This window comes from Buteo buteo, chromosome 4 (assembly GCF_964188355.1).
Source record: "Buteo buteo chromosome 4, bButBut1.hap1.1, whole genome shotgun sequence".
NCBI lineage: Eukaryota > Metazoa > Chordata > Aves > Accipitriformes > Accipitridae > Buteo > Buteo buteo.
In genome coordinates, this window is record NC_134174.1 from 13,803,448 (window position 1) to 13,826,157 (window position 22,710).

The 22,710-nt window shown below is 39.1% G+C and overlaps 1 protein-coding gene across 4 annotated transcripts; it reads right to left on the reverse strand.

Annotated features, from left to right (window-relative positions):
- Positions 1-267: 267 nt before the first annotated feature.
- NAPEPLD (N-acyl phosphatidylethanolamine phospholipase D) lies at positions 268-22,414 on the reverse strand. 4 transcript variants are annotated; one of them, XM_075024780.1, is made up of 5 exons: positions 22,150-22,414; positions 10,405-10,717; positions 3,685-4,331; positions 2,535-2,649; positions 268-1,239 (listed from the first exon to the last, which is right to left on the reverse strand). In XM_075024780.1, the coding sequence occupies exons 1-5, from the start codon at positions 22,356-22,358 to the stop codon at positions 1,114-1,116; spliced, it is 1,410 nt and encodes a 469-aa protein (XP_074880881.1). In that variant the 5' UTR covers positions 22,359-22,414; the 3' UTR covers positions 268-1,113. The 4 variants fall into 4 exon arrangements, with proteins under 4 accessions (XP_074880881.1, XP_074880884.1, XP_074880883.1 ...); XM_075024783.1 differs by lacking the exon at positions 22,150-22,414 and adding an exon at positions 21,915-22,110; XM_075024782.1 differs by lacking the exon at positions 22,150-22,414 and adding an exon at positions 21,897-22,110.
- Between the last annotated feature and the right edge of the window lie 296 nt (positions 22,415-22,710).

Below are 22,710 nucleotides of genomic sequence, written 5' to 3' on the forward strand. Positions count from 1 at the left end.
ACAGCAAGAGCAAAAAAATACACATATCCCATAGACCAAAGCAAATCATGAACAAAAAAATGATTTGCCAATGAATTATGAAGGAGAATAACAACCCTTTTTATTGGCAACAATAGGCTTTAATTCTGTAAATTAGCATGGCAATTTGATACAGATACATTTAGCTGAGTTCTACAATACTGAACAATGTTGTAATCGCTCATTCAACTTAAAAATTATAGGAAGCTATAAGAAAAAAATACCACAGCCCTTGCTTAAGACTTTTCGTTTAAAAAAACAAAAAAAACAAAAAAAAACAAAAAAACCAAACAGTAGTTACTAATAGGCTAAGTCAATGCAAAGGCAAGCGCCATTAAGGGATTCTTCCATTTCATGTACTGCATTTGACAAGAAAGTTTTTAGACACATTCAGGCCTAACTTAAAAACATTGACCAAACAATGGAAGTGTGTAGATACTCTGGCCAGCAGTAAGTTTTACACATCAATGATGCAATATTAAATTATCTCTCTCTTTAAAAGGCACATTTCTTTAGATCATTGTAAAATTTAGCTTTTGTGGTTCATTAATATAGGAAAATGTAGAAGCACTCAGTAAAATAGTTATTTTACTGTGCTTGTGCTTTAACAACACAGCTGTATTGGAAGACTCCACCCCACAAAACATACAGTGAAGCTATCAAAGTAGAGGGCATAACCTGAAGATTAATGACTAACAAGTGGGAGATGACATTCTAACAATGACTTGAATTAGTCAGCCATTAATTCTAAGAATATGTCCTGTGCTGAGGTTATTATTGCTGCTGCAGGTAAGATGAAGATTTTTTTTAAAAAAACAGTAATTTATCAGTGGCATACACAAGAGTTGAAACTGCAAGTTATTCCCAGACAATACCTTATATATTAACCAGTTTTTAGATCACCCCTCAAAATTTATAAACAATAGAACTAGTAAAATTTATTGTGCAAGTTTTAGTTCTGAAACTGACAAACCTGGCATCTAAAAATCCAATTCACTCCAATAAATCTACTTTGTAAGTGCATCATATTCATATTTGTAACATTAATTACTAGTTCAAATCAAACAGGGCTTACAAGGAACTGCTACTGTTTCATTATTCAAACCCATCATTGGTACTCAAGTCCCGTGATTCTCCATGGTTTAAGACAAAAAAGTCGTCTTGTTTCAAGCCATATCTTTCAAGAGCTTCGTTCAGTTTAACTGGAGGATCCAAGTAATACTGGAAAAATAAGAATAATATGAGGGAAAAAAATACCATTGCAGCATTTTGGGGGGGGGGGGGGGGGGGGGCGGGATATCACTGCTCTGGACAAGAAATGGCTTACATTTTAAACATTACCTTAAAAAGGGGGAGGGAGGATATTTGTCAAATTAAAATGTTTAGTTTCGTTTTCAGTTTTTAAGCGATAAGAATGCTGATTTACAGTTGTAGAGTAACCAGCAAGGCACAATCTATCATCCAAAATTCAGTCGTGTTCAATGTATTGAACTAGACCCCTTCGAAGCAGAAACACAGCAAGAGGAGGAAGTGCTCGCAGGTCAGCAGATGGCGTGCTCTCTCGTTTGGTAAAACCAAGTTGCCAGCTCTACTGTTGAAAAAACTACTGCCCTTTCAATGAGGTCCCCCTGAAGTTATTTCATTATATTTGTTACATTTCAGAAAAGGCATCATCAGGGAGAAATCATCCTTTTTTATGTGCTTCTAAATGCACAGTAGCATTTGTACCGTGGGCACTAGTGACACAGGTTATTGAAAGCATCGTGGATAGAAAATGTTATATCCAAGTTAAAGAAAACATGACATTAACAGGTGAATGCAGATAACAGCATTGGGACTGATTTATAAAATAAAGTGGTGCAACTGATGCAATGACAAAGTTGAAAAACAGCTACCAGACAGGGTGTATCAAAGTAAATGTAGGTACTTCCCTTTCAATGCATTTTTAGTCACTGTGAAGGTACCTGTGTAGTAACCTCCTTATTAGAAGTAGGGACTTGGGGGCAGGGGTTAGGGGTGGTGGTGGTGGTGGTGGTGTTTAAAAAAAAAAAAATCAGCAACTCAGAATAACTCAGTTTTTCATATTCTTGCTGGTATTTAACTATGAATCAACTATTAAAAATACTATTCAATTTACTTACTAGACAGACATGATTAATAAATACTGTATTGACCTACAGGCATGCAATTCTCACTGTCTCCAAGTGATGCACTGCTGAGTTTACTTTTATTATTGCATACATGTCCCCACCTTTCCTGTTCCTCAGCTTTCAGAGATCAGAAATCTTCCACATTTGTTTCAATAACTTTCAAATTCATCTTAGTCTTTACATAATTTTTATGAAAACCTAAGCATTGTTTTGAACTGCAATACATATAGTAACAACTTTTCACTCCCACAAAGTTTACATTTTAAGTTTACATTTACAGATAGGTAAGTTAAACTGCATGAGCAAAGCTTCATTAATGACTATGTACTCAGGAAATCTGAACTCATGCATAGTGTTGAAATTTACCTCATTTGCTAAAGCAAAGGTCCCCCAATGAATTGCTACAGACTTCTTTGCTTGAACATCAATATGGATTCTTACTGCTTCTTCAGGATCCACATGCTGGTATTTCATAAACCACCTACCAAAACACAAAGCAAATTCTTTTGTATCACCCAATTCAGTGCAAGATTTCTTCTTTACTTTCATTGGATAAGTTGCAAAGAATCTAAAAAAAAAAATACGCTACCTAATCAAAAAAATCATGGAGCATGTATGTCTGAAAAACATACAGAACACTCAAGAAGCCAGATATCAACATACCCATGAAACAACAGTTCATATATTATACTCCCCCTTTCAAACAGATTTTTTCTTATCTATATTTTTAATAGTATAAGGACATATTACTGGTGCCTTGAGGCATTAAGGCCATAGATTTAAATCCATCCCCCAAAAAATTTTAGGTTAGCAACACACACCAAGAAGTGTGTGCTTCAGAAGATAGCCTAAGGGAATGGTGTTAAAGCAGAAGAAAGAACCTGGCAATTTTTGAAAGATACCGGATTTTTACAATGTTATTCAGATTCCTATCTTCCTTTCCCAGCCTACACATGCTTTGCTTCCAGCATTATATGAGCATTATTATCTAGAAGTTTAGATACCCCATCATAAGTAGGATACAGATGCCTAAACAAACAGATATTTCACACACTATAAAGGAGTCATCTTTATCTCCAGGTAAGTTGCAAAAACAGCGTAAAGACTGAAGCAAGAGAAAAATGTAGCAAATTGCATGCACCTAAATGGGTTGGATTAAATGATGCTATTTCAGAAAGAAAGCCACAAAGTAATTCTAGATTTTTACTCAACATTTTTCATGGAAGAAAGTCAGCTGATTCATCCTTGCTGTGCTTAAGACTGAAGAAATAAAACTCCAAGAACATCACACATAGACACAAGCATCCTAGACATTTCAGCTCCATCTTCCAATTGCCTGCTTTTTTTTTTTTTTTTCATTCAGCGATGTCCTTTTGCCTCAGCAATCTCCTTCTTTTGCCTCTATATTCTATTGTATATTCTTAATAAAGTATGGCTACAGTTTTCACTTCCGGGTGTATCTGTCATCAGTATATAATTTCATTTATGTATTTTGATCAAACTTTGCTTTTCATACCTTGGCTCATAAGCTCCAATGGGGATGGCTGCAAGATCAAAAGGTCCAAACCTTTTACCTATCTGTTCAAAAGCAACACAATATCCAGTATCTCCTGAAAAGAAAAACCTATTCCAAGGTCCCAAGACAGACCAGCTGCCCCAAAGAACCTTGTTGTCATCTGTCGCAGTCCTTTTGCACCAATGTTGAGAAGGAGTGAAGACAAAAGTTACCGCATCATGACCAGGGACGCAGTTCTCTTCCCACCAATCCAGTTCAATCACATTCTCACAACCACATCTCTGCATCCAGTCCAAGAGCCCCAGAGGCACAAACCAGCGCAGCTCACTCCCAAAGCGTTCATTTAAACTCGTTACGGTGTTGTAGTCCAAATGATCATAATGGGTGTGGCTGATCATGACTGCATCTATTTTGGGGAGCTGCTCTACTGTGCACGGAGGTCCTCGGAAGCGCTTGGGACCCACCAGCTGAGTAGGGGAAGCTCGCTGGCTGAAGATTGGGTCAGTAAGAAATATAAGTTCATCCATTTCCACCATAACTGAGGCATGTCCCAACCATGTGACTCGCATACCAGTTCCTGTCTTCCCAGCAAGTTCCGGCTTTTGAACAAAATAAGGTTTTAACACTGGAAGCTCTTTATCGAGTTCCTAGCAAAAAAGAACACAATATGCATGAGAGATTTCAGAATGTACTTGGCTGTGGAACAAAAACTACATACAAAGCACAAATCAATACAGTCAAGACTTGGGCTTTGTTTATATTTTTAGGCAGAGAACTACAACACAAAACAGATGCCTTTTTAATGACCATTTTCTTGGCTACTTCCTCCTAATTTCATCTTAAGTTTTTGTAACATTTTCACTTCTCTGTCAAGAGAGAGAAGAGAGAGCTCAAGAGTATCCCATCAGGCCAGGAGACCTACTAATAGAGAGAGTCTGAAAGCATTGCAGCGAAAGCACTGCAAGGCACTAACAGCATCCTGAGAAAGGCTTTGTAATCAATTGACCTTCCCCAACCTGGAAAAGAATATCTATATATACACATACACACACAGAGTTACTGTAACAAATGCTCAAGTTTAGCTTGTGCAACTAAATGATGCATCCCCTAAGTCCTAAGTCACAAACCCACAGATGAAAGAGAATGCCACATTCCTAACTGCACTCCACAAAAGCTGATCTATTAGCCTTTAGCAGACCCTCTTTCTCTCCCCATTACATATAGGAACAGCACACGGAGGTTAACCTCACTTGGTTAATATTAGCTTTTACAATTCTATCCTGCCAAAAATTCAGTGAACATTCATAAAACACAAACTCATTTTTAAGATGGACCTTAGGGCACTTAGTTATGCTTCTCATGATGTTTTATTGAAGCCTTCAAGGTAATTAAAGTTTAATTATTACTGAATAAGTCACTATACTGATCATCCCTGTTCAGGATGCAGTCCCATGAATGACTTCAAATCAATCTAAATCCACACTCCTGTGTAAAAAAGTTATGGAAGCCTTCCCCCATCTCCCCTCTTGTTCCAGCATCAATACTTATGCAGTCCCTACTCAAGTCTGATGGGTCAGAGAACTGATCCAGCTGCACGTTAATCCAGAGGAGGAAAAGAGACAACTTTCAGCTCAGTCAGCTTCCAAATTTGACTCTGTGTGTAGCCTCAAGTTGGCACAAAGGAGGCCATGGCTGTATATTATCTAGTGAAACTCATCATCCAACCACCAGTCATTCTCTCATTTTGAACCGGAGTTACATTCTTCACTGCAGTTTGGCTGAGATGCTTATGCAGAAGTCTTATATGAAATAAACAAGAGTTTTCCTATTAAAAAACAAACAAACAAACCAACCAAAAAGTTTTCTCAGAGTTCCTGACCATCTCCATCTCTGACGCAGCATGTCTAAGGGTCTCCTCCCAAACTGTTCTGGTCTGAACTCGCATCACTTTAGAAGAATTTTCCTGGGTTAGGCAGCTTCTACAGACTCCTGACACTCTTCTCCCCCAGTAATCACAGATGTCCCAGCACTTCTGGTTCCTAGTCAAGTTCTACCTGCAATGGTTGTTGCTCTCATTCTCTAAGTCTAGGATAGTAGATTAGTGCTATGAGCAAGCTTATAAAGAGCTGACCTCCCACTCCCTTAAATGTCCAGCTGATGCTGTGACAGTTTAGGACTCTAGGATTTCCCTTGCTGAAACAGTTCTGACAGCTTCAGGAAAGTTACTCTCTCTGCCATATTTTATTGATTTGGAGGGCATACACTGGGAAAAAACAAAACACATACACCTCCACCCCCATGCAATTCTACTATGAGTAATAAAACATTCAAGAAATTGCTTTTTCTGAGCGCTAATGGACAAGACATGTCTACTGAAAAAGTTTCACTACTGTCTTCAGGAACAAGAAATAGATAACATTCTATAAAGCTGAATGTAAGGTTTATACAATACAATCACTTAATGCATACAAAAAAAACCAAAGTATGAGTATTAGACTGAGACAAACTACTGCTTCTCCAAGAAAGAAGCATAACTTTCTTTACCTCTATTTCATTCTGGCAGCAGAATTCTGAACCATAGATTGTGACACTTCAATTAAAAAAAAAAGTGGAAGATCCACAAAACTAACATAATTGACTCAAAAATGGAAGTTAGGACAACCCACCAAATTACATGTGGTTAAATCAACAAATCAGATTATATCAAAGAAATTAAACTCAGATATGGAATGTAATAATTGTCATAATGCAATTTAGGTCAGTAAGTACGTATTTTATGGAAAATGTTCTTTTTAAGTAGTTGTTTAGAGGTAGACGACAAATTATTCTAAGAACTCTAAATGAACCCACTTTGCTGACATTTGACAAAAACTAGTTTCTAAAATTAGCATCATGAAATATTAATAAACAATACTATATGGATGAAGAACTGGCTAATTGGCAGATGTGAACAGCGAGTTGTTAACTGGGACTCAAACATATTGTACTAGTTTTGGCTGGGATAGTTAATTTTCTTCCCAATAGCTCCTAAGGTGCTATGTTTTGGATTTGTGCTCAAAACAGTGTTGATAACAGACTGATGTTTTAGCTACTGCTGAACAGTGCTTACACAGCATCAAAGCCAGTAGGCTGTAGGTACATGAGAAGTTGGGAGAGGACCCAGCCAGGACAACTGACCGCAGCTCACCAAAGGGATATCCCATGCCACGTGACATTGTGCTGAGCAGTATAACAGCTAGGGGAAGAAGGGGGATGTTTGGAGTTGTGGTGTCTGTCTTTCCAACTAACCATTACACATGATGGAGCCCTGCTTTCCTGGAAATAGCTGAACACCTGCCTGCTTATGGGAAGGAGTGAATGAATTTCTAACTTTGCTTTGCTTGTGCATGCAGCTTTTGCTTTACCTCTTAAATGGTCCTTATCTCAACCCGCAAGTTTTCACACTTTGGCCCTTCAAAAATTCTCTCCCCCATCCCACTGTGGGGGAGTAAGCAAGCCGCTGTGTGGGGCTTACCTGCCTACCAGGGTAAAACCACAACACATCTGCACTATTAGATGCTTTACAGGGATGTCACTAGGATCGACACTATTAAGTATTTTGAATAGTTGATTTAAAGGTAGAACTAATCACTTAAAAAGGCACCTGTAAAGGACACACAGACAGGAAGATGGATAAATAAAGAGTAGCGCAGTTCAAACAACTGGTATCCTGACCTATTTAAATAAAATTGTGAACAAAAGTTCAATGCAAACAAGGAGCACAAAGGCAGTGTAACTTGGAAAGCACAGACTCTGCACGACATCTGCAGGTTTGTGATAGACAGGCCTCTGATCCAAATCAATGATTCCTCAGAGTGAGACCAGAAATCAGGCACTTTATTGAGCTATCATAGTAAATCACATGGGGAAATAGCTAAAGAAATTACTTCTCAGTACATGGATTTTATGTTTGGGGTTGGTTTGGTGTTTGTTTGTTTGTTTGTTTTTTGTTTTGTTTTGTTTTTTTATGTTTTACAAAAGTATACTAAAATCCCCCAAATTACCTTTTAAAGCAATAAGGATTCATAATTCATAAGATTCCAGATTAAAACACAAGTTTTACAGGCAGTATACTTCATATGATATTCTTAAAACTCACACAACAGGGTAAAACAAGATAATGAATGAAATACATAATCCTATGGAACTTTTATCCTGCTATAGTACATTTTGTTCTCTGTCAGGCTAACTAGAAACATTAATACTACAAGAATTTACAACAGATCTTTGACACGACATTAATGTCAAATCAGCTACCAACAGAAGCAAAATGTGCCTAATACTATCTTATCTTCATCACTGGAGTAATAAAAAAATTCCTCCTGCTGTTCCCCTTCCCCCCTCCCATGTTCTTCTTTCCTTCCTAATGCAAGGCAAGAACAAACACATGATGGGCTTTGGTAAGACTAGCTAATTAGCTTAGGATTTTTGGTGCTTAGTGCATACTGGAATACCACTGGATTTTACAGAAATGAGAACAAACTAAATTGTTGATCCAACAACTAATAATTAAAGATACTCCAACAACACTGAAAAGAGTTATTAATAAAGCCTGTAACGAAAATACGAGAAGTCTCTGCATTCTGGATAATGATATAGACTTCTTGTGAAGGCACAATTATAATACATATAGCTTTTACACAGTGAAGTACATATCCTGCATAATATGGGTTGGTTTTTTTACGTATGCAAAGCACTTGGTACAGATAAACTGAACCTGCCCACCATAGCATGGTATCACTAGGCACACTCAATGTGGAAATTGAAGTAGTAGTCTGCTCAAAGGACATTCTATCTGACAGTGCTAAATAAAGTATGGAGCCCTTAGTTTGAATTTTAAACAAGCTCAGAAGTGCTTTACAGGTTGATTTAGGTGTGGAACAAACATAGCTGGTACAAGCATCAAAATGGCTGAGGAATCAAGAAGTGCATTTCATTGATCCCTATCTAGGTTTTTCTATTTCTGATTTACTTCACTGAGCTCCTGAATAATTGCAGGCACTTAACTAAAAAATTTCATATGCAAAGCAATAAAATTAGTCCAAAATGAATTTCAACTGGGTCAGAGAGACAGCTTTACAACTGGTACAGTGTAGATTTCTTTGTAATCATCCTTTATTGCAGGGATAATCTGTAAATTAAAGGGTAGTGCTGCAGTTCTCCACTACCATCAGAGCGCTGTATATTCTGTACTATGAAGTACACCTTAGCACTGCCTTCCAAGTACTTCAGTCACTAACCAGGTTTCTGACTGGTCCTGGCAAGATATGAAGCCTATTGTACACATATGGAATAGGGCAGCGGTCAATGACAACTGAAAACACCAAGCATGAATTTTACACAAATGTGGCCAAAGTATAATGCAGCACACTGCCTAGAAAGCTGTACACACTGAGGCACAACCACTGCTACTACTACAAGGTGCAGATAATGTCTAGAAGCAGGACATCAAATTTAAAACAGTAAATTGTTGGAAGGGATTCGAAGACCGACATAGGTTTGCTGTGCTTCTTTCTGAAGTCAAATTATTACTACCATAGAAAAATTACAACCAAGATTGTATCTTCCTTAAACATGTTCCATACCACATATCCTTAGAGAAATCCCCAAACCTCTGACCATCATGTGTTAGTAAGTAACATGGCTTTTCTGTCCATAAAGCTGATCAAATTCCTTCCTTCACAGGTAATTCATATAAGATAAAAATGAAAAGTGTAAGCTCTTTGCTAAATACTGACTGTGAGGTTTATAGCTTATGCATGCCTTCTTGTATGCTTAAAAGCATTACTAACACCTATTTGTTCAAAAATGCTTTCCCTGGTTCTGCACACTTCAGCACAGCTTTTCCAAAGTGCAGTCAACACATTAGAAAATACACTGAGAAGTAATCCTAACTGTCAAAACTATAGCAATCGTAACACTTCTTGGGGCCACAAAGATAACCCATGGCTTTCCAGTATCCATTACTCCTCATGGAAAAGAAGCTTCTCTCAGAGGCTGCTTCCCCTGCCTCCTCCTTTATATACAATATCTGACAGAAGCAATACACCAAGAACAAATAATGGTGTTTCCCAGTAAACTGGCACTGTACCTTTAGTATTTCAGTACAAATACTTGCTCAGGTTAGTTTTAACACATGTAATTTTTTCTCCTTGTGGACTGAAACAGAAAAACATAGATTTGCAAACACTTCCATAAGTGACAGTAAATATTTATTACATTTTTATGAAAAAGTTGTAATTCATGTAGTAAATGGCAGTCTGGAGAAAAAGACAAAAGGCAAAATTTTTACAATGAGATATGCCACAGCTATTTCATGCAATACAAACGATGTTAGTAGTATGTTTCATAAGGCAATACCTATTAAAAAGGAAAGGGTGTAACTGTAATTTATGATTGAGCTATGGGGCCATTTTTGCTGGCTTTGTAAATATAAACTGAGCTGCATAAATCAAAGGGTGTGAAACTAACAGAAAGAAGGAAAAAAATTAAAGAGGCAGAAAGTATTAACCCACTTTTTGAAAAGAATAAATTGATAATAAAATCAGAAAGGAAAAGAAAGACTTAGAAAAGTCTCCAAAAGATGCCTAATAAGCATTAGTTAGAAACTGTCCTATTTTATTGATTAGAAGAGAGGTAAAAGCAATCTAAATCAAGGACAGAAAACATTCATGTATTTACCTGCTTTGAGCATGGCACATTGCTGTTATTTTTTTCCATGAGGGACCATTTCAAAATATTTGGCAAGGTTGGCGATTTCCACGTTGGCCACGGGTTGACAAATTTCCCATCTTTCCCTCTCTTTGATTTAGTCACATCCTCTTCTAATCTGTAGTCCAGCCTGAAGCTTTTCCTGGAGGTCCTGGAAGAATCACTGCCCCTGGAACCTCGACCTGAATTCTGGCGTTTCCTCACCGCTTCTTTAGGATACTGGTTACATGCAGTCAAAGGCTGCTCTTCATCTGTTTTCTTATCCATATCTTTTTGAGGAGAACTAAAATAAATTTTAAATTAATCAATCTTTTCTTGGACTAACATCAACATTCATAAGGTTGAATGTTCTCACACACATTAGAAACAAGCCTGCCCTTCTCATTATATGATCTACTGTATTTTTTTTCCTCAACAAAATATGCTTTTAAAACAGTCGCTATTACACAGAAGACTTCAAAAACATGCTGTGGCAAGCAGACATGAGATCTCTTTGTAGTTCAGGCAGAGTTTTACTCCCCGGTATGCACTACTTCAGATACTAACACTATTATCTATCAACTGCAAGAGTGAGGGGGAAGGGTTCCTTAATTTACATTTTGGAAAAATAGTAAGTTCCTCCAGAAACTTACAACATTTAGTGCCTGATATAATACGATCCTGCAAACCTGTCCAAGAAACACTGGAACTATACAATACCTTAAGATTAGCCTACATAGTGACCTTGGTTTGTAGTAGGAGCAGCAGCCTCATGTAGCATGGATAACACATTACTTCCACTGACAAGATGCACATACATGCAGAAAAGTCAGAACGCAAAAGACGTTTGGTCCTATTTCCCATGTTGCCCAAAATTAAGGAAAAGCTTATTGTAATAACAGTAAAAGTAACTGTTTCAAATACAATTTTGATACACATTTAACTGAACTGACAAGTGAAAGGCCACAGAAAATTGGAACATCTCAAATAAGTCATGGCTGCAATGTCTGTTCTTAGTTCCATTGTGAAATATAAAAAAGTGAGAAAATTATAGAAATAAGCTTTTCTCAGTTAAGTCACAATTCTGGCACAGTTCTTGGAAAACTGCAAACTCAGTAGTCAGAGTCTCTTATTCCAAATGGCACTTAAGTGTTGCAGAGTTTAGGAATATGGAGTCCTATTCATCTCATTATATCCAAGGTAGAAAAAACAAATATCCCTATTTCATTTTAAAAGTTCCTGAAGCAAATCAGTTGAAGCTAAATGCCTCAGTTTCTATATTTACTTTCAACATTTCAGTTGAAAGTAAATACATTGTTCTGACAGTTTTTTTAAAAAAATAGGGTGCTACTTCAAAGAGTGCACAACTTTCTGATACTTACAAACTCTACCTGATAAAAACTAGAAGATGACCAGTAATGAACAGAAAGCATGATATACTGCTTAGGTGCAAGAATAATTTTTAATAAGAAATTGTAAAGTTTGTCCTGTAGAAAACTCTCCACCCCATGTTTTAGCCTATCTACTATTTCATTAACTCAGATACTCAAACTTTAGCTGTATACTCATATGAGAAGCACTGGGCTGAGGTACCAAAGCCAGACCACTCAAACAACATTTTCATAGAACAGAATTAAAGCCCACAGTTTTCTAAGAAATTGCATAACTGTGCCCCTCATAAGTTCATAACTACAGGGAAAAAGAAATACATTGTCACTGCAACATTACAGCTAAGATTTTACACACATATAAGAAATGTTATCAAATTGAACCCAAATGCATTTACTGGTGATGCTCCAACTTCAAACGCAGAGCCTGTCCCTGCCATTTCAGCAGCAACCGATTACTAAACAGAAAGTATGGTGTCAGCTGCAAAGATACACAATTGATAAATATTGTGATATTTTCTTAACAAAATAACCATTATTTTGCCATACAGTAGAGATAAAAATTAACACATCAAAATTCACTTCTGATAAAGAAGCACAAATAATGTTCAGAAAACATTGCTGATAATTTTTTTTTTATAAATAGTACCCTTGGTCATAATCTTGTTATCATGTAATTGCTTTGTACTCTAGTTTCCCCATAGTTTTACTGAAACCACTTCATTTATGTATTTTCTATTTAGCAATAAGATACCACATCTGCATCATAATTTTAATTTAACTGTTGATACTCCTAGGCTTTTTTCTCTATTTCACTAAACATTTACTGGAATCAGCCTTCAATGAACAGCCACCCAACTTGCTCTACCATTTTAAGCAGACATACATGGTAACAAAAAGAATCAGTGCCACAAAAAGGCAGACAGAATACCCCCAAAATTGTAATGGATACTTTGACTGTTACTTTAACTTAAGAGGGTTTGTTTTGGGTTTTTTGGCATTCCTCAAAGAACATTTTCAATGCCAAGTCAGCTTATTAATTTAGCAAAGCATGCAGACACAGCATAGTTTCTCTTCTAGAAAGCATCATGAAAACAAATCACAAAAGCTTAATCAGATACGTATTTAATTCCAGGAAATTCTTCTGTTAACATCTCAGATGTCTGATTTTTAAATATATATAACTACCATAATGATTGTTCCTACAAGACATTTTATATTAGAGACTGGAGTGCCTAAGGTTTTATTTTTAAGCTTCTGTTTATCTATGCATTCATCTCTAAAATAGGTGAATTCTACTTGTGCTTAAATTTTCATACAAACCTTTGATCTTATTCTGAAAGTATAAACCTCTAGGGGAAGTAGGGATCAACTATGCTGATTAAACAAAGACAATGCCAAAGCATTTAAGGCACTGCAGGTATCTGTCTGCCAACATATTTTCCACATGATGCACATACATTACTTTTCATTAGTATTCCATAAGCAACTGAAGGGATAAAAGACCTCAGTGCTCACAGAACACTTTAAACCCTTTTACATGCATAAGAAAGGGACACATTTACAAACAATTAACTGACAAAGTTTTCCTGATGAACTGTAGATTCCTTTGAAGCATCAATCTTGCCAGTTCATTTCTGTTTCATTTAAACTGGCAAAATATATCCTAGAATATTCATGGAATACAGTAAAAGAAATCTAATTTTTTGTATTTAAAAAAAAGGGTAGATGATCATTTCTTAAAAGCCAGCAATCATTAGCTTAAAATAAAACTCAACCAGTTACTAGTCCAAGGAGATTCTTACCCTTTTGCAAAAGAAAGCCTCTACAGACAAGGAGATTTGGCAGGTATATTTTAAATATTAGAAAATACCCAATCAGAAATGAGCTGATTTTTTCATCCAGCTGTCCTGAATTCTTCCCTCTAAAAAATAATAGTTTGGCACTTGAGAAATAATTTAAGCACTGGATTGCCAGCCAAATTATGAGTGATGGAGACACCAAAATCAAACTGGAGTAGAGTTGTGTTCACTTGGGAGGGGCAGGGGGAAGGGGTCATGTCCTTGGTGAATATTTGTTATTGTAAGGTTTCACAAGAAGTCGTCTATTTTCCACACTTTTAAACAAAGAGGAAAATTACTATTCTACTTAAAAGCATTAAACTGCTTTCTTAACAAAAGGAACCCATCCTTCAGGATGAGGTGACTTACCCCCAAACAAGGGCAAGTGGATTGCCACCACCTGTAATAGGGGCTCAGGCAAGACCCAACGCAACCACCCTCTCTGTGCTCAGAGATGCATCACTGTTTCAACTGAATTCAGAAAAAGAAATGGACAAAGACATAGAAACTACTAAAGCAGACCATTAGTCATACCAAATCCATGAGGCCAGAAGGTACTCAAGACAGAGGGGAAGAACACCACTGTCTGATGAATAGGATGAAGCCTAACATGAATCAAAATGCAGAGCTCATATAACTGGTTTTCCAGCACCAAACACTAATGGGCCCCTAGTAACCCACAAATCGAGAGAAGTGGTAGATCAGGCAGGACATGGCATGGAAAACCCATGTCTTATGTCCCAGTAAACAGGCTTACACCTGTAAACAGGATATAGCCCTTAGGACAACAGGTTTAGGGTCAATTGTTTATTTTAGCATTGCTTATATAACTGAAAACTTGGATACAAATATTTTGGCTTTCAGTCTTCTGTTTATCTAGGAAAATAATTAAAAGTTTAACTAAACATTTTAATACTTTCTGTTCCAAAAGAAGGCTGGAAAGAGGATACATTACAAGAAGCATTCTGACATTAAAATTTTTGTTTTTAAATGGTCTTTTAAACACAGCAGAGCTGCAAGCCAAATTATTTTAGCTTTTTTTGAAAAAGAAATGCATTGACATAGAATCTACTGTGTGAGTCTTCACGTTTTCCACCCAGTCTCTTCTAACATCCACTACTCCATAAATGAAATAGATGTAGTTCCCCTTACTAAGCATACAGACATGCTACTACCCGTGAAGTCTGCCAGAACAGATTTATCCCTCTTTTCTACACAGAAGTGTGGTCCTTATCTAACAAATCCATAAGCCAGAAAGTTTAAGAAAGAGTTACTATGAAGCTATGGTTTACTGGAACCCAACAACAGCCACAGAACTTTATACTCACCTTGCAAACATTCCATAGTTTTCCAAATATCCTTAGTTTTCTCTATTTTTGAAGCAACAAGTTCAGTTCATTTCTAACCACTGTCTCTCTGTATAGACTACATCCAGAACTAGGCTACACTACACATCACCTAAAAGGGACAACACACAATTCCTAGCAAATTCACACCACTGTAGCCTTACCAAAGCAAGAATATGAGCTTTCTGCAAGCCATATACTGCCACACAACTTGGAAGTTTTCTTTCAACATGCATATTTTTAATGACTGAAAAAAGCACACTTTTTGGCTTGAAACTAAAAAAAAAAAAGTTTTCAGCTAAAAGGTCAGGTATTTGCAATATTTGCAAACACTAGGGAGCATTGAAAAAAGGCTCCCGCACATTCAACTATCAAATGACTGCCAGCTAAGTTTTGGCTGTGCTTTTATTTTTCCTTCAGGTCTGAAATTGTCTGCTTTAATTAATGAACAGTTTCAGACTGGAAAACTCTGAATGCACTTCAACTTTTATTGTGCAGTACTTCAGGCTGTTCACCACACCACTGTAGACCTACCAAAGCAAGAATCTGAGCTTTCTGAAAATCATATACTGCTACACAACCTGGAAGTTTTCTTTCACTATACTTTTTTTTTTTTTTATGATGGCAACAGCAGTTCCAACAGCAATTATTCCAGACACTCTTGGTCTTAGGATTTCACACAAAGAAGATCTCTCAAGCTTGCAGCTAGCTGATCTATAAATACTTTTATTATTTGGGATTTCCCATTAAAAGTTGCAAGCAAGAACAACCATTGCAGAAATTGCCATTCAAATTATTTGGTATTTTAACAGCCAGCTTGTGATTCTGTGTGATATCCTATTTCCATATTTTCCAAACATCCACAAAGCAAAAAAAATCCATGCTATTACAGCCGCCTTCCATTCTTGGATGCGCCCATTTCATAGCAGAGCTATAGGTTGCCAGCCCAGCTCTTCTCTCTTCTCAGCAGATCCGTAAGTATCCTGACTCTGCAGTGATCTTGTGTACCATTCAAGAAAGATGAATAACCAAGTTGGTAACAGAAACAGCTCTCCATAAACAACGTCATAGAATTAGGATGAATCCTTTACCATTCTCACCTAGTTTTGAAGATCAACAGTAAAACAAAGCAAAGTTTTATTTAGACATAACAGAGAAAAAAAATTAGTTACAAATAAAACAAACGTGAAGCATTTACCCACGGTTGTCTGTTGTTAGGCATATTATTACAACAGCTGTATTACTTAAGCAGTCACCACCATGAGCCAATCCATTTCTGCCCGCATTACTCCCTCAGGCTTGCCAAAACAAACATTTGTGTCCACATGGTGAATTAGTTTGAGAAACTGATCTAGCTGATAGTCACTTCTTACCTTCCCATCCCCTAGAGAAGCACTTAATTTTCACCTGCATCACTGTGTAACCATGCAAGTGTTTGTACCAACAAACTGGCTAGGACAGGGAAGGGTGAGAACAGGAATATACTGTTGTAAACAAAAACTACTCATGCCAGTGCTGCTATAAAAAAGTAATTCATCAAATACCCTCCATTTAGAATTCACCCAGTGTAGCTCAGTTACGTACACCACCAAGTTAGCTTCAACGACTCCCCCTACACTTAATATATTTCAATCTATTCCCTAGCCAACATTTCATTCACATTTAGTACTGATGCTGCTTAAACTCTCCGGCTACCTCTTCCGAGAGTGATGTTTCATAATATAACCAAGCAAATTCAATAGCTACCTACCACCCAAAAGGCAGCCCACTCTGGGCACTACACATTTCGACCTCTGCTTTCCTGGCATTCATTAGGGGAACTAAACCAACAGAAAATTATTCGTAGCCATTACAAGTGCCTATCAGATACACCCTTATATGCCTCTGGACACAAACGCAAATAGGCTTTAGAGTCAGGTCCATCAGTAGCACCTGGAGCCAGCTATTTCTCAACCCTGGGTTAAATCTGATCAACTATGGGCATTGTATCAACTGCATAAAGAAGCCTCTTCCTAGAACTGGGACAATACATAACTATTTTTCCTTTGTTTCCAGGTGTCCCAGCTGACTGTCCCTGTCCAATATGAGAACTTTGTGGTTCCCAAACATGTTTATGAACTGTATTTAATATTATAGAGGTTTTCTGTTACATGCATATTCTCTTTAGGTTATGATCCCTGATATGACAGTAGTTGTCCATAGGGGCCACACATGTTAACAGAGATGACAGACCCAGTAACCAATTTCTTTAGCTAGACAGGCCTATTAAAATAAGTTTTTTCCCTCTCTACCCTCATCTTTTACTGCAGTCTTGAATAAAAGCATCCAAAAGTTGGCATATGGCCATTACATTTAAAAGAGCAGCCTAGACTATCATTATGATTAAGCACAAGAGCAGTGTTATTCTGCGCTATTGCTGAAGCAGTCACCAAAGGAAAGCAGGAGTCAATTTTCCCTACACTGGAACGGAAAGTGCTTTCCTTTGCTCTCCCTAAACAACCAATTTCATATGACAACTTAATGTACAGGGAAGAATGCTGAAGACGCAAGAGCCAGGATGAAAGTTTTCCTACCTGCTCTGCAGGACTCAGAGTGACAACATACAGAAGCAAGGTTTGCGCATTACAGCTGTGTTATGGTATGCGAGACAATAACTAGATCACAAATCAAATGCAGACAGTTTTTAAAATCAACAGAAAAATAAGAGAAGATAGCACAGGCACACAGCTGGGCAGATAAACTGTGGATTCCAACAGCAACAATAATCTCCATGGATGGCCCTTCACACATGTACAGAATTTCAATAAAGCTTTTCCAAAAAAGCAAATATGAAACTTGTACCAACCCAGCTACAGGATCTGGACCCCAACTTTAGTGTTCTGGCACCAGCTCCACTCCTGTAAGTATTTATGCAAATGAGTAGTTCATTAGTTTCATTTGGTCTACTGATGTGACTACAGTTAATAACAGAGGCAAACCTTTCCATGATGGGGCTTACTGTTAGAAAAAACAACCGAACTTTAAAGTTCAGCATTTGTAAACACACTTTAGCCACTCCCATGCGTTAACAGCCTATGCAACTTGGGTTTAGTATTTTAAGTTATTATGTAACATTGAAGCTGTTAGCACATGGTTTTTCTTAACCAAAATGAAGTTTTAAAGTTGTACAAGCTTGCACCTCACCCTGAGGGTAAAGATTTCCCATCTAACATCTTATGTCAATTAGATATGACTAAAAATAAATACTACTACACATAATGAAACTAAGGCTCCACTTGAACATACTATAGGAGAAAACTGATTTCCTTTGCAGCACATGGCCATAGAGGCAAGGTAAGAACTGTTTCCATAAAAGTGCATAGAAAGTACGTTAAAACCTTGATCCATAGGATCCACGTGGCAAAGCAGGATCTGAACCAGTTCATTTGTAATAACTCTGGCACTTTTATGTCTGCAACTGCACAATTGCTATCTCCACCTCATTTACTAAGCCTTTTAATTTTCTTTTTCCTTTTCTCTCCAAGCCAGAAAGGAACAAACTCCTATGCAAACTTTCTCTAGACTCAGACCAACAATAATCCTTTAAAACCTTGTAAAACCTCAGTTGTCCAGGAAGCACAGCAACAACGCCCAAGCACTAAACTAGTTTTTATTCTTAAGTTAATACAGTCATACAATTTTGTTTATATACATATTTAAATGCTTGTCTATTTCATTCCCTCTCTTCAGTTCAAAGTCCAAGCACATAGGACCCAATGTTACTTCTCTGCAATATAAAACTATTTCCCTAAATTCTTTCTAAATCTACTTAGATTTCAACATAAGCACAACTTTTTCTTGTCCCAACAACACTCTCTCTCTCCCTCTGTCTGCGTATGTATGTACACACACCCCATAGATATATGGATTTTATAGAACTATTTATAACATTTGACTTCAAATTTATTGAAATCCAAACAAATCATTTCCAGGTCAGTTAAAGAAATCAGAATTTTTGCTTTGTTGAAAAATATGTTTTTCTTGAATGCCACTGTTCAAAGACCATCTTTCACATGAGTTAAGCTAGAAGGTCATCAGCCTTTCCAAATATAAAGTTTCAAATCTCCAAAACTTCATACTGGAAAGCCAGAAAGCATATGCGATACAGCACCCTTATGGTTCTTTAACTGAAACACAGCCATTAAAAGAAACTCCAAGTGGCAGAACACCAGACACAGCAAAACACAAATCCCAAGGAAACTGGAAACATCACAACACGTTAACATTTTTTCATGACAACCCTTTTTCCTATATATAACCAGCTTTCTACCATATCCCCATGACTCTAAATTATGATGTCTCTTCATGTACTCTAAAGGAAATGCAAAGTGCTTTGGTTGTTAGTCAACAACAGAAGTGTTAATATTAAAAGTTGTTTGGTTTGTTGTTTTTTTTTTTTCTTACAGAAGAGTCAAGGCACATTTCCAACACACATGTGAACCATCTACTAATTTTCAAGGCACCATCCTAAATACGTAGGTGTTTTAAAGAGACAGAGTGTTTCATTTAAACACACCTAAACAGACATACATAAACAACTTGTTACTGCCACAATCTCATTATTATCAGAAACAGCTGAATCTCACTGAAACCCTCCCTCAAAAACCAGTCCACAGCATGGGACATTTCTGCCTAAACAACTGAAACTATTTCCAAATATTATAAGCAATAAAAACTTAAATGTTATCATAAGCCTTACTCAGCAGACAGTAGCTCTACCAGCTCCAACCATGGTAACAGGTCTTACACAAGAAAAATCTCGATATACATCTTGATATACATTCCTTACCACTTGACTTTTCACTCACATAACATCTTATTAAACCTTGTTTTTCACAGTAGGGACACAACGGCAGCAAAGTGTTTTCATAGTGTCACTTGGTAATGCCCAATTCTCTCTGCTGAACAGCTGTGTAAGGTTTATCTGCTCGGGTGCAGTTGTGTGTTATTCAAACCCAAATCACCCCTTCTTTATACAACTGCTAAATACCAAGATATTAAATGCAGACAGTAAATAACATGTAACTTCTTTCCTAGATTTTCTAAGAATATTCAAATCAAGTGCAACGTCTGGTTTACAGAAAAATCCTTTTTACTGAAAGCCGCATTTAGACACAAGATTTTACCATGGTCCTTGCTCTGAGTATATTAGAAGTATGATTCTGATTACAGTGCTAGCCAGCATACTGCAAGCTACATACTTACAGCAATTGACTGAAAAAAATTAAAGCGAGATCAGGAAGAGTTTCATAGATGTGACAAAAGTAAAAAATAATTTCACAGTGGGTGTTACATATAGGCACTAATTAATAAGGCAGCATTTCCATTCTTCTCATCACAGACGAAACAACTGCCTTCCCATTTGCAGAAAAGAACTTAAAAAGCTATTTCTGAATGGAGAATTAGCAGGTTTGGTTCAATCTTGAGCTTATAAAGGCTGAGGAAACAGCAGATTTCTACTGAGGCAATTCCTCAAATCTACTTGGTTAATACAAGTGAAGAAAACAATAATAATAATAATAATAAATTGCTTCCTTTTGAAAAGGCTGCAAATCTCTTTTGATTTGGGCCAAGCTGAAACCAAATTAACTGTTATTTATATTTGAACAGTCTCACCATCATCCCTTACTTCCTGCCCTCCTGAACACATCCTCTCCATCACAGCAAATGAATCAGACAGGGCCTTCCAGTCTCCAGGTATTCAGAACTGCCATTATCTTTTTATAACAGGTATTTCCATTTCAGATAATTTTGGGCATTTCTAAATCAACTGCTGCAATAATTCTTGCATAAATAAGATTAAAAAATCTTATTTCTTCTTGTCTTATCTATAAAATGAATCAGGCTTCCTACTTTATTAACTGATGAAGCTGCTACTGTGAATTGAAAACTACATGACACTTTTCAAGGGTCTTTTGCCAGAAGACACAAGCGATTTTCCTGTCACTTTCTTTAATTTTTAGCTGGTGTAGTTTGAAAAATAAAGAAAAAATATCTAAGTATTAAAACTGAAAACTTGCTTCATAATTGCCATTTAGCAAATAGAAGAGTCAGAAATCATAATCATCACTAGAAAAACCACTTCCGCAGAAGTTTAACATGAACTTAACTGCACTCCGTCAAGACATTCAACAAATACTTTCCCTAAATCCTTACTAGAGGTAATTGCCGATCATTGAGATTATTTCACCGAACTAATTACATTGAAGGACTTTGTTAATGCCTTCCACCTCGCGGTGTACAACGCAAGAAAAACGCTGGCGATAAACGCTGGCGGTCCGTCGCTCCAAAGGAAAACATTCACTAAACCGCCAACACCATGAAGCGTTTGTTGGGGCTTTTCTGTAGGCGATTATATAACTTGTTTCTCTCCGAGCGCTACTGCAGCATATTTTACTGTCAATTTACGGGAACCGAAAGCATTGCCGCGGGGAGGGCGGGGGAAGGCGGTGGGACTTTTGCCGCCGGCATTTCTTTCACCGGTGTGAAAGGATCTCCCGGTCCCGAGTGTTTCTGGAGCCGGCGCTAGCCGCGATTTGTCACTAACCGCCGCGGCACCTTTCGGGGGCCGCCCGCCCCCCCCCGGGCAGCGGCAGCCCCATTCCCGCGCTGCGCCAGCACCGCCGCCGCAGACAGCCCGCACCCCCCTCAGGGGCCGAGGCAGCGCAGGAGAGCGCCGGCTCACACAACTCCTCTCCGGCCAGGAACCAGGGCCCGCCGGTCCCGGCCACCTCGCCCACCGCCTAACTTTTCCGAGCGGACGCCGGCACTCGCTTTGCCCCGCTGCCGCCGGCGGGGATCCCCGCCTCGGCCCCGCTTCCCACCGCCTCCCGCGGCGGCTCAGCCCGGTCCCCCCCAGCCCCGCTCACCCGGCGGGACCCCGGTACCGTAACGTCCGGCGAGCCCCGCTCCCGCGGTCGGAGCAGGTGCGCGGCGCCGCGCTGCCCCGGCTCCTCTTCCCCCGGCCGCCAGCCGGGCTTCGAAGGCGGCAGGTCGGGCAGGTGCCTCTCCTCCGCACGGGGTTCGGGGCGGGAGCCGCCGCTCAGCTCCGCTCGGCTCGGTCTCTCCCTGCCCACAGGAAGGCGCGGGGGCAGCGACCCCCGCCCCCGGAGAGCCGCTCACCTCCCGGACTGCTGCTGCCGCTGCCCCTGAGGAGTCTCGTCCTCCTCCTCCACCTCCTCCATAGTGCCGCTCCACCCCCTCCGCAGCGGCTCCGCGGCTCTCCAGCAGGAGCCGTTGAACGGCTGCGGCTTCCCACCTGACCAGCCCGCCGCCGAGGGCAGCGCGGCGAGCTGCAGGCAGCAGCTCCACAGCGCCCTGCTCCTCACCATGGCGCTCCCGCGCCCAGCGGGGCCCCGCCGGCCGCGGGGGTGCGCGGGCTCACGGCGGCGGCGGGCCGCCTGGCGGCGCCTTAGCAAGATGGCGGCGGGGGACGGGGGGGCCGGCGCTGAGGGAGCCGTGGCGGCCGGACGCCCTCGGGCCTGGAGCCGTGGCGGGGCAGCGTCAGGGCTGCCGGCGCGTCGCTGCCGCTGGAGGCCGGGCTGCTCGTCGGTACCGGGGAAAGGGAAGCACTGGGTTCTGGTTCTGCTCCTGGTGGGCTCCGATGGCTGCTAAACGCTGCCCGCGGTCCCATTTGGGAGTACGAGCATGCTCCGACCACCTGGTGCTGCCGTGAAAAGTTTC